Source organism: Alosa alosa, chromosome 19 (assembly GCF_017589495.1).
Source record: "Alosa alosa isolate M-15738 ecotype Scorff River chromosome 19, AALO_Geno_1.1, whole genome shotgun sequence".
Lineage (NCBI taxonomy): Eukaryota > Metazoa > Chordata > Actinopteri > Clupeiformes > Clupeidae > Alosa > Alosa alosa.
In genome coordinates, this window is record NC_063207.1 from 16064539 (window position 1) to 16078324 (window position 13786).

General features: G+C 40.7%; 1 protein-coding gene across 1 annotated transcript; it reads right to left on the reverse strand.

The window, feature by feature from the left end:
• Window positions 1-8451: 8451 nt before the first annotated feature.
• On the reverse strand, window positions 8452-9305 carry LOC125284407 (mucosal pentraxin-like). Its single transcript, XM_048228342.1, has 2 exons — window positions 9257-9305; window positions 8452-9059 (listed from the first exon to the last, which is right to left on the reverse strand). The coding sequence occupies exons 1-2, from the start codon at window positions 9303-9305 to the stop codon at window positions 8452-8454; spliced, it is 657 nt and encodes a 218-aa protein (XP_048084299.1).
• Between the last annotated feature and the right edge of the window lie 4481 nt (window positions 9306-13786).

Sequence of the window (13786 nt, forward strand, 5' to 3'; positions counted from 1 at the left end):
TTGTTTTCTTTTACTCGGCTTTCTATATGGTTATCAGCACACAATGTTGAGCTAATTCACTAACTCCATACTCATCATGGATATCACAAGTTTAAACAACGAAAACAGAAAGGATGGAGGCAACAAAGCTAGAGGAGCTATTCAAGATGGGCAAGAACAAGGTTGGCTAAGCAATTGGTGTGCTTGTCAGAACGACTGCATTACAGCTGTTTAAAGCCAGACGTTACAGTAGCTAACACACAACTAAAGGTAGCTTTAGCCTGTATAGGGATGTATAAAGTTGCCCACATGAATAGGTAATTGTAGACGTTGTTGTTGCATTATTGCATGTGGATGTTGTTATGCTATGTATGCACGAATCTAAAGGAAAAATACTGTCCACGCGTGAACGTTTTTTTTTTTTTTTTTTTTTCGGGGGGGTGATGGGTGTGCGTACCATAGCATTAATTCCTGCAGGCGCCCCTGTTAGAATTTATCCACCTCTCAAGAGTTTATTCACTTTTAACATTCAAAACTATTATCCTATAGGCATATTCCCAATACTGCATAATAACCTCCACCATTATCAAACATGTTCGAATGCCTTTTTTAAAAATCCGATACCGCATGGCGCAGTCCACCTCACCGAGATTGCAGAATTTTTTTTAATAGATATGAAATAAGTAAGCTATACGTTTTTTCACTTTCTTAAGTGCTATAGTTCTCATTAGCAGTTTTATGCCAAACCATGAAACATGAAGCTGCATCCAAAAACGTCTTTAAAAATCTTCTGATATTAATCATGCATAGGGCAAAGAAAGACATGAGATCGTTGGTCTTGGAATTTTGATCGCACTTAGACCTCAGATTACTTGCAGTACCCCAGCATTACCACAAGGAAATGGTCGTACGTCAAATTTGAACCTGACGTGGAGATAAGCACTTTTCCACGTCAAAGACGGCTTTTATAAATCTGAGCGTTGGCATGGATTTGAGCGTACGCACGGTCTAAGATCAAATCTGTGCATAAGAACACTTTATAAATGAGGCCCCTGGGCTTTATTGGTTAACCATTAATCCGTAGTAACTGCCCCCCCCCCATAGGGAGTTTGGCCAATTGGAGCTATCCCATTATGCGATTGCTTCCGAGGCGGTCACATGGTTTGTGGACGCCATGTTTCATACATACATTCATCTCCAGTGAATAGTGGACAAATATCTTAAAATTGTGGTACAAGTATGCTGTACAAAATATGACCGCCGCTCAGACCTTTATATTTTCTCTGCGGAAAAAAAAAAAAAATCATGCTTGTCAATTTGTCTCCATTTCCTACTCCATCCCATACGCTTGCAACTTGTGTGTGCATGCCTGTGTGTGTGTGTGTGTGCATGCATGCAGTGGCTAGGTCTGTGCGCATGTGTGCGAGACAGTCCTGCCTTGTAGCCCCTCACATCCTCTACCAGCAACCCTTCACTCAACATCACCATCTACAGGCCGATAGGCGTGCAGTCATTAAATGTATTAATTTACATTTATAAATGTATTTATTGTATCTAAAAGCTTAGAAACTACACTGATCTTGCCATAGCCATGACTCAAATATACAGGTGCTCTATACTTAGAATATCAAAAAGTTGATTTATGTCAGTAATTCCATTCAAAAAGTAAAACTTGACAGACTGATATATTTCAAATGTTTATTTTAATTTTGATAACTGACAACTAATGAAAATCCCAAATTCAGAAAATTTGAATATTACTTAAGACCAATACAAAAAAGTTTTAGAAATGTTGCCCAACTGAAAAGTACGAGCATGTAGGCCTACAACACTTAATACTAAGTTGGGGCTCCTTTGCCTGAATTACTGCAGCAATGCAGCGTGGCATGGAGTCAATCAGTCTGTGTGCACAGGTGTTAGGAGAGCCCAGGTTGCTCTGATAGTGGCCTTCAGCTCCTCTGCATTATTGGATCTGACATATCGCATCTCCCTCTTCACAATACTCACATTTTTGAATGAGTTGTTTTACAATCCTCTCCTAAACCCATATTTAGTTGTAATAAATATGTTAGGTGGTCACTACTAATGTTTGTGTGTTTTGTGAAAACCCTATGCCATAACTTAAAGAAATGAGTTGATTGTACTATTTAAGTGAAATATACAGTGCACTGATCACGATAAGCAGAGACAACGATACATTTTACGTTTTTGCAAGGCAGAGGGGTCTAATAAAAATTCTGCCCATCAACCGTTCCTCCTGCTTCTCCTCAGTCCACCAGTAATTCAGGCAAAGGAGCCCCAATTACTGCAGCGTGGCATGGAGTCAATCAGTCTGTGGCAGCCCAGGTTGCTCTGATAGTGGCCTTCAGCTCCTCTGCATTATAGGCCTTTATCACGGCAGCCGAAGTAGGAAGTGAACAGCCCTGTTCCTGTGTGAGCACAGGTGTTTCTAATTAAGTGTCAGATTCGGCCACAGTTACTTCAACCAGAGGCCTCGTTAATGTTTTTAGGAACACCTGTGGTTTGCCTGCCAACAGGAAATTGAACAGCCCTGCTTTAGCTGCCCGTGGGCTGCCGTGATAAAGGCCTATTGGATCTGACATATCGCATCTCCCTCTTCACAATACCCCCACATTTTTGAATGAGTTTTGTTTTACAATCCTCTCCAGGGTACGGTTATCCCTATTGCTTGTACACTTTTTTCTACCACATCTTTACCTTCTCTTCGCCTCTTTATTAATGTGCTTGGACACAGAGCTCTGAACAGCCAGCCTCTTTAGCAATGACCTTTTGTGTCTTGCCCTCCTTGTGCAAGGTTTCAATGGTCATCTTTTGGAAAACTGTCAAGTCAGCAGTCTTCCCCATGATTGTGTAGCCTATACACTGAGACCATGTAAAGACATTTGCAGGTGTTTTGAGTTAATTAGCTGATTAGAGTGTGGCACTAGGTGTCTTCAAAATTCAACCTTTTCACAATATTCAACTTCGAGATACTGAATTTGGGGGTTCTCATTAGTTGTCAGTTAACAAATAATCAAAATAAAAGAAACACTTGAAATATATCCGCCTGTATGGATCCCCTAAGGGGACATGAGCAAAAACATACCTAAAGTTTAGTTTCACGTGAGCACGCAAAACCTTTTCACATGACAGTTGTGCGCACATGAAAGTCTCACGTGAAACTAAACTTGATATTTTGTTTTGCTAATGTCCCCTTAGGGGCTCCGTACGCCTGTGTGGAATGAATGTATACATTATACACGTTTCACTTTTAAATAGAATTACTGAAATAAATGAACTTTTTCATGATATTCTAAATTGTATGACCAGCACCTGTAGGCTACTGTGAAGACCATACAGCTCTGTAGTGGCTTATACAGGGGCGCCCTCTTGTGGAATTCGGTAATCACCAAGGCCATGTCGTCAGTGTAATTCAGTCAATCATAGGCCTACACCTAAATAAGTACTTGGAAATCTCTACAGTTTAAAAAGCACATTGACCAAGGCAACAAATTGCAATTGTGGCATTCAAAACTCTGTTTATTTGCATAAACATGTAACTAAAGCAACACCAGCCTCAGAAAGCCAGTAGCCTACAAACTGATTCATCTCGTCCACACATGTGAACAGTAGGCTACCAAAATATTTTGTTTTGATATATTGCAACTTTGATTATCTGTGAAATTCAGACATGGACCAAGAATGTCAATTTACAAAGGAGAAGTGGGTCTATGGTTGGCACTCAAAATTGTGGGCTTTTTGAAACAATTAGACGATCATCCACACACAAAAAAACCCATCGGATCAAACACATCAAGCATGCATAATTTCCGAACTACACGTGTGGGGTCACACAAAGCGATAAACGGTAACATTATCTTACGTCGGATGCCGAAGAAAGTTTGCCGCATTAATCTTGTTGCGACGTTTAAAAGGTCAGTGTTTGAGCCCGGTTTTATCTGTAGAACCATTGGAAAGGATCCACATTTTGACCGCACTCAGATTTATCTGCGCAGTTGTTCAGCTCAGGCGAGCAACACCGGTGCTACAGAGAAAACCTCTTCGCGGCAGCCAAGCTGTCCACGGCATTACATACCGGTGCTCTCAGACCAGACTCTGAGCATGGATGGGCTTCTCGTGCTTTTTTTCTGTCGAATCGGTATCGTCGTCAACGTCCCCGAACATTACTGAAAGCTGGAGTTTAAAACAGTAAGAACTAGTCAGGGACGAAAGCAAGCATTTCCTAGGGTTAGGAGAACCACCCACCACCGCTGAAAGCGAGTCTCAGTCCTTTTTATATACAATCATGACATCATCAACACGTTCTGCTTTTTGGTCCAATCGGATAATACGACTCAAATATTTTGCCGCGAAACACTGGTCAGGAAGTGCAGAACATGGTTGGTCCTCCATGCTTTTACCATAGACAGTAAAATAATGGCCTTTACCAGAGACTGTCTAATAACGTAAACGGGCTCTGCTCGGGCTCAGCGGTTTGTATTTTCTATGCACTGTTTAGTCCACTGAAAGTTATCCATATATCAAACGTTTAAATCAACAGTTATGGAGGAATTGTTTTGGGTAAGCAATTGCACTATATCCCACTTTTGCTGCACTTTCTAAAATGAAACCACTTAAATCCATAGCCTAGATCAGTGGTTCTCAACCTTTTTTCAGTACCCCCTGTGAAATATGTTTTCAGCCAAGTACCCCCTAACCAGCACACAAGAATTACAGCTTGCTCGCTTCAACCACGACTCCATCATTTGAGTTTTGACAGTGATTGACAGGTGATGGCGGTTGGCATGTGACAGGGTGACTCTGGGTTTTTAGGATAATGAAAGTGAATAGCCTACTGAAATATAAAATTCATTTTATGAACTAATATTTTCCTGAAATATGTATTAAATAATTGTTTTTAAAGTATTTTTTGCCTGGATTCTACTTTTTAAATATATGTATATTTTAATTTTTTCATGTATTAGTACTAGCATTAGCCTGACGAGCCAGACCCAAATTAAAATGTAGGGTCTGGGCACTCACTGTTTGCAGTGCTCAGTCCGAGGGGCTGTATAATCAGTTGTCTTTCAAATTCCTTCTGCACGCAATAGGACAGCTATGAGTCCCATACGTTTCCCACCAGCAGTTCAAACTTTTGCCAGCTTAATAAAAGCTTAACTCGTCTTGTGTCACACTGTTCGCCAACAGCAACATCTTATTTGTTTTCAAGTAGCAGGGAATTCAAGCCAAACCATTGCAACTCTGCCATTAATCATTATGTTAAGCCCGCCTAACGACTCTATACACGATTTGATTGGCCTGATAGAAGTTTCATTTTTCGAGCTCACAAGCCAACTAGCCCTGGGTGCGTCTAGATTTCTAGGCTAGCATTGATTTTATTTAGATTTTTAAAGAATTAAAATATAAAAAGCGTATTATAAAAATTCTTATATTTTGACATGTATCTCACCACAGCACTCTTAGCTCTACATGCATTTCATGTGTGTGTGGCAGACTGTCCTGAATCTGGCAATGTAATTTCCATGGTGGAGGGATTCTCTGGGGCTGAGCAATTTACAGACATATGTGGTGTGCGCCTTACAGAAATGAATGGCATTTTTTTATTTAGTGATTAAAAATGACCTTTCTGCGCTCCATATCTGTGACAGAACTGATCTGACCTGACTGAATCCGAATTTGCATGTTAGCCAATGTATGCCTATGGTAAACTGACTCTGCCAGATGGATTTGCTCCGCATATCTGGGAACTTTTCATTGAAGAACTTTTGGGAAGGGGCGGAAATACTGGTTAGCTGATTGGCTGATTGGATGTCTATCAACACCTTTGTTGGTTATCGACGGGCCAAATCAACCAATTAGATGAACAAAGTGTTCTTCTAATGCCTTCGTTTAACATACAATTAAGTTAGGTAACGTAACTAACATTAAGATGTTTTAACTTACCATTTGTATGTGAAATGAACCTAATCAATGACAATTCCCATCAAGTTTTCACGGTAGGCCCTACTGAAGAAAGTATATTCCTCCATTATGAACTGGAATCGGCCGTGGAGGATGTCTGTGTCGTTCATTCCTCCCAGCTGCATGGCTGAGACTCATAGCTTCACAGCTTACCCAGGAATACTTTCTAATTTGAATAAAACTTGCGCGATAGCTATGCTCATCTCATCTGTGGATGCCGTCATGTTGTTCATTGCGTCACACCTCAACCCGCCTCAAAGCCAACGGTGATTGGACGTTCATTTGGTGAACTGCTCCAAATGATCTTTAACGAAAAGTTGCCAGACTGATCTGCGAGTGAAACACTGAGGCTCGCAAGATCAGGATGGTCTCACCAGGCTATGCCTATGGTGTCTGCACCTATGATTCTCTACAACTTTTTACTGCATTGCCATGAATAAAGTAAAGGCAAAAAGGTGTTTCTTTGTCAAACAAATTGGGATGCAATGTGAGCCTTGAATTGGATGCCATGCAGGAATTTGCTAGGATCTCAAAACCGGATTATGAACATTCTTTGCCACTAAAGAAACATACAACAGCGTTGGATAATAAACATTACCACAAAAACTGACAAAAACGTGAGGTAAGTCAAGCTATATGAAGTTATTATGACCGCCGCGCAGCGAAGCGGCGGTCATATAGGTTTAGTCAGATTTTTTTTTTCTTCGCATGTTGAAATTTCCGTCAAGGATTCCCGGGACACTGAAAGACCAGGGTACACAAAACTTGGTGGGCATGTAACCCCACATGGATAGCATGGAACCATCGTTTTTTCCAACCATCGGCAATTGAGTGCATTTAGTCCACAGGTGTGTTTCAAAATCATGTCATCAAATAGTTTGGTGTTCATGCTGAATAAACACACCTGCTATTCTCATGGGATTCTTGTTTTTACCTGTGACAGGGACATTTTTGGCCTCTTAGTGGCAGTGGGTCCTTTTGGCTTCTTGTTTGTTTGATCACGTGTCTTGTGTTTTTGTTGCATATAGCTCTGGATTTCACATGTAGAAATGACATGGTCATGTGCGCACATCTCTGATCTGTCCTTCGAAGGCCTGACTATACTGGAACCTGCTTGGCCTTGGGTGTTCCAGCAAGGCCCCCCAAATGTAAAACTATTTGATTGTCTGGGGCCTATAGCAAAAAGTCCTCTTTTATCGTCATCAACGCCCCCAAACATTACTGAAAGCTGAAGTTCAGTAACACATATTAAAGGGACGCACATAGGTATATCATAGGATTAGGAGAACCAATCACCTCCAAAAGTACATTTCATCCTTTTTCAATTGATGACTTCATCAACATGTTCTGCCTTTTGGTCTAATCTGATAATATGAATCAAATGTTTTGCCGTGAAACACTCTAGTCAGGAAGGGGAGAACGTGGTTGGTAGGAAAATGCATGGGACTCATGAGTTGTAGCGCTATCCTATTGATTGCAGAGGAAATTTGAAAGACCACCGATTATCCCACCCCTCGGACTGAGCACTGCGAATGGTGAGTCCCCAGACCCTACATTTTAATGTAGGTGTGGCTCGTCAGGCTAGGCCTGGTTAGTACTTGGATGGGAGACCTGGTTGCTGCTAGAAGTGGTGTTGGTGGGTGGCCTGTAGGTGGCACTCTTCCCTCTGGCCAAAAAGATCAATCCAAATGCCCCAGTGCAGTGACGGGGACTCTGTAGATGCCGTCCTTCGGATGAGAAGTTAAACCGAGGTCCTGACTCACTCTGGTCATTAAAAAATCCCATGGCATAATTCCCTGGTGTCCTGGCTAAATTCCTAACCTCTGGCCCCTGAGGCCCCTGCTCAAACATCTCCAACTACTACATTGTAGCTGTCCTCTCAATACCTTCCACTTTTCCATGGTAATAATTGTTTTGCTAAGGGACATTCTATACCAGAGACATATAGTATCTGTCCATGGATATATCAATACATGGACTACATAGACTTACATGGACTTTTAGAAGATACTTTATTTTTTCATCACATCAGAAATATTTTAATGCTGTATAGTCTGGAAGGATTTGCTTTACCAAGAAATCCTTTGGTTGAATCATTTTGCTTTTAAAAAGACGTTAACATTACACATTTACATCAACATTAAATTCTGAGTAATTTAATGAAACAAAAAAGATACAATGAGGATATCTAAAGACACATTTCATCACGTAACATTCAGGTTCTCTGAACACTCTTTGACCCTCATCTCTTTCCATGGTAATAAGAATGTAGGGAGGTAGGAATCAAATTTGATCCTGTAATATTCAGGGCTTTTCTGAAAACTTATGTACTGACATACTCTTTTAAACTTCAAGACATCTTGTGGGAACATTACTAAGTTTGTGCCACAGGTAAAATGAAAGAGCCCAGTTAGCCTCATAGCAGCAACATGTCTGGCAAAAGATCACACTTTTAATTTGTTTCTATTGGTCATGTTAAGCTAGCAGGTTTCAAAATCCTCTACCAGCACATTCATGAATAGAGAAATCCATCCTTGCCCAGTTAAGGTAATTACCAGGCCTGTGCACGAAACCCTGCATGTAGCTCTTGATTTCACATGTAGAAATGACATGGTCCCACATGTGCACATCTCTAATTTGTTCAATGAAAGACTGACTTGCATCAAACCCTCCTCCATAACTATCCTGATCCTGACCTAAAATTATAATGGGTGGCCCAGAAATAGATCCACCAGCAGAAATAGTTTTCTTCAGACTGTGGATCTCATTGATAATCAACTGAGCCATACCAGTGCCTGCATCCCAGGTTGCACATATAGAATTCCACTTATTCAAGTTGTTTGGTAAGCCATAGAAATCATCCATGCTGCCAGAAGCCCAGAAGTGATAAACTTGGCCTTCTATTCTAAAGAATGCATAACTGTTTGTTTGTGCGGGTGTGTCCATAGAGAAGAGTACAAAGTTATCTATGTCGGTGCGGAACCTCAGGCAGACGGTGGTGGAGAACAGGATCTTAGACACCAATGGGGCCAATCGCACGTGAGCTGTGCTTCCTTGTTGTGGAAAGGAGAAAACTTTCCCAGACAAGTCTGTTGTAGCTGTAAGATATCATATTTAGCATTAATACGTATTGTGTATTCCTCTGATCACTGGTCAATTAGATAATCAAGAGCTATTAATGTATAGCTGAAGATTCTGTGAAGTTTTAGGGGTCACATGTCAATTTCAATATGTAAATTATCTCAATATGTGAATTAATTTAGTCAAAGTTTAATCAGTTTATGAATACTCTGACCTACACTGCACAGCGTTACTGTAAGGAACACTAGCTCCAGCTTCTTCATGGCTTTAGGATTTGTTCTGTTAAAATAAAATTAAAACATGCATCATGGGTTAGCAAACATACACAGCTTAAAAATAGGTTTGCTTTGTCATAATCAAATGTAAAATGCAGTCCTCAGAGAGCAACCAGCTGCTTTGTTTCGCCGTCGGTAGCCTATGATATGCTTGAGTGTAAGTTAAGCGCATGATTAATTGATTGATTGATGATTAATTGGCTATCAGTGAAATGGAGGAGTAGGGGAGGAGGAGGGATAATTTCGCAAATGCCAGAGTGCCCTAAGGAAAGGAGGCCAGCTTAAATACCCTGGCGGCAGTAGGCAGGTGAGTTAATTGCTGTCAATCATCCCTAAGCTCCTGCCGAACTTTGTTTAGAAAACATCATTAAGTAAACAAAGTGAGGCTTATAGACCCTTTACTGCACAGGCTTGAAGGCCTGTGAGGAGGGTGTTACAGTAGTAAAGGCGTGATATAACCATGGTCTATAACCGTCACTTGCAAAAAAGCACTTAATGAGGCCAAGTCAGCTTACTATTCCTCGCTGATTGAAGAAAATAAAAAATAATACAACATTTCTGATAATAATACTGATTTAATGAACTTTCAATGACAAAATTGCAACAATTAGAGATAAGGTCAATAACCAATAATCAGTTTCACCAAATACACATACTCCATTGCTGAACAATAGTGAAAACATAATAGAATCACAGATGAGACCTGGAACAACATTTAATTAATTTACACCTATCGACATATTAGACCTCACCTCCACAATTTCCTCATCAAAATCTGTAGCTAGTTTACTAGAACCTATACTCACCTTCTTAGGCTCTCTCTTTCTGCTCTGTAACTGACCCTAGGTAGATGGGTCAGGCCCTTGAGTCGTGGATCTGCTCAAGGTTTCTTCCTATATGTATCTCCAATTCTAGGGAGTTTTTCCTTGGGCCAGGCCTTGCATGTAGCTCTTGATTTAACATGTAGAAATGACATGGTCCCACATATTCACATCTCTGATCTGTCCTATGAAGGCCTGACTATCCTGGAACCCTCCTCCATAATTATCCTGATCTTGGCCTAGTATTATGATGGGTGTTCCAACAATGGACCCCCCAGCCTTGTGTGATTTCTTCACACTGGATCCCATTAGCAAAGCCAGGCAAGCTGAGGACAGGACAGGGGCTCTGCTCCATCGTCGTTATGGTAACCAAACAAGTCTTCTTCAGTCAAGGTTTGTTTCTAGGTTTTAAGTGTTGTTCTTCTATGTGGTCCACCTACTGGAGGGGAGTGTTTACAGCAGTTCCGTTTCACACATGCGCAGTCTACGCGTCACTTTGACGCGCGGTCTTAACCCTTTAGGCGCCAGAGGTTTTTTTCCGAAACGATAAATTTTGACATCTTCATTTCAAAAGGCTATATCTTAAAAGTGATAAGAGATAGAGACTTTCTGTAAATTAGAGAAATATTAAGGATGACCCAAAGTTTATGTAGAGATTAAATGTTTATATCTAATTTGCATATTATGACGTCATATGGTGGCTGCCATCTTGGATTATAGAATTTTCATGAAAAGTCGCATGTTTGAATGATAAAATGCACCACTTCTTTCCCCCCAAAATGTCCCTCACCTTCTGTATGCTATATTGCACAATACTGAATGCTCAGGTAAATAGTAAGTAGTGAACAAACTGTGTAAATCATTACTAATAAATGGCCGAAACAAACCAAATGCATGTAGCGGTAGACTGGCCTTTTGCTGTAGAGATTTTCCATTTACTACATACAGTAGGCACTCTGATTCCATGTATGGGGCACATATAGATTATTCAGATGACACACAAACACAAGTAGACAAGACCTGTTTAGTTCAAAAGCTCATTTGCCACGGCAAGGCACAGATCAGGAGTGAGATGACGAGACAAGACAAGAGACAATGTTAGTATTTTTTTTCTTTTTGTTGTTTTTGTTGATGTTTTTTTTCTTAGCTGACAAAGACAGCCACATCACAAGGACATGAACACACAAAAAGGAACACATAGTGTATGTCCTAAATGATCAGGGAAATAGATAGCAAATCAACAGTGTAAATCATTACTAATAAATGGCTGACATTTTTTTTTTTTATGTAGCAGGCCTTTTGCTGTAGAGATAATGACTCCCTATCCCTATCCATACAGGGCCGGCATTCCCATCATCTTGTGATAGACTATGCATGACCTAATGTGTGTGTGTGTGTGTGCGAGGGGAGAGGGAGAGGGAGAGTCACCACCTCCACCATGCGAGCAGCATGGCCAGATCTGCCTCAAGCCCAGTGGAGAGAATTTGCGCAGCTTCGGACTAGGCCTACTGTCATTCTCATTGTGACTCCCACACACTGCCACTACGTTTCCCCTAACTCTCCTATGAGCACTTCGACCTCGTCTAACATACCCAGTCGCATTAGACAAAGGCTCCACCACGCTACTGTCGCCCATGATTGTGGAGAGGCAAAGACAGAAGCTAAGCGCTATTAGGCTACCTCCAGCCTTGTTCGCCCGCCACACCACTAACACCCTGCTAACTTCCCGATGAACACTCAACCCGTGAAACATTATTCCCATCAGTGACATTGGGCAAACGATTCAACGCTTGTGCTTGGTGTAAGCTAAACTATGGAGTAAACTCTCACTTTGTCCAGCTGCATCATTGAAGGCAGGGACGATCTGAAGCCTTACTAAACGAATCACCGCCATTTCCTGAAGGCAGATATTCCCCTTCAGAATCAGGGTCCGCTAATAGAAGACCCAACACTTCATTTCAGGTAAACTTTTTTGATGCCATTAGACGATAATCTAATGCAAATACTGCTAACGCGTTGACAATATCGCTTGACTAAGTGGCTCACACGCACACTAGCTCGGTATTGCACGCACTGATTCAATGCGCTGTAGCTCAAAAGTTTTGTTTAAACCATGACCTTTTTTTTGACTCGGGATGACGATGACATGTCTGCCACCTAGTGGAGTGGATGTCGAACGAAATATGACACCCTATTTGACTAAATCGGCCGTTTTATTCAGTACCGCATCTTGTCGAGTAAACTCGACAGTGGCGCCTAGAGGGTTAAATTTCAGTCGACTCATGCCGTAAAGATGACGCAATTCTCGTCACACGCTCACCAGTGCCGCATGCTCGGGACGCAGACGCGGGACTGTACCATAGGCTTAAGTCTCACATGAGCTGTGCTTCCCTTTTCTGGAAAGGAGAAGACTTTTCTCGACAGGTCCCCTGTATCTGTGAGTGATATTGTTTTTTTTTTGTTTTTTTTTTCTATAGTTTTTTGTTTATTGTTTTTCCAAGTACAAATATAAACAAACATGATACTGAAATGTGGTATATGGCACAACAGGGAAAAAAAAATCAAGAAATTAAATTAAGAAGTTATACCACACATTGTTATATGAAAACAATGATACACAGAACCCCCCATCCACCCACCCATACATACATACATACATATATTTACCACAAAAAAAACCCAATTAAAATAAAATAATAATAAAATAAATAAATAAATAAATAAATAAATAAAAACACACAAAGCCTGCATTCTACAGAGAAATGTCACTACAGTGGTTTGTCTATGTCTATTTAATTAAACAGTGTGTACCCAGCTCTAGTCCGTCACAGAGGGAAGGCTCAAATTGTCTATGTAATGAGAAAGACAACCCCATGTTTTATAGAACCTGCGGGGTGAGTGATATTGTTAATGACGAAATACATGTATGGATGTGGAGCCACAAGCCACTAGTAGTAGTATGTCATATTTTGTTATTAATTTGATCTTAATGTATATCTGAAATTAAGAATCAAAATGTATAGTTCTAACGCGGTGATACCACACTACAAGAAATAAATGCCAGGAAGACCCCGCTGAGTTGCCTCATGGCTCTTCTTTGTCCCAGGATGAAAATCTTTTGTAGCCTACGTCAAAGAATGTGCATATTACAACTGACACACATTTCAAGCGTTCACTATCAGAAATTTGCCAGATAGAATAAGTGTGGGAGCTCTTTATCTAGGTCACTAGTCAGGGTCCTGACAAGCAAGAACGACTGCAGGGAAGTGGAGGCGTGGCAAAATGTCCTCACGTTCCTCATGAACTTCCGTTTGCAACGACATTAAGAACAGTGCTATTGTCATTATGAAACAGAATTGAGTAATAATTATTTGACAATACACATCAACAATTTATCTCTTCTGCAACTGAAAATTCATACAACTACTTTGATTCCTACCTTAAACTATTCCAGAGAGTAAATTCATTGCATGGTTATTACTGACCGACTGGTGCACTTTATAGAGAGTCCTTCAATATGAAGCCAACAGAAATGTTTTCCACTGTGAACAAACACACCTGACTTATTCTCATGGATTGGAATGAATGAATTTCGTGTAAACAAGCTGTTGGTGCACTTTATGGCCCAAGAAAATGCTTCATAATCAT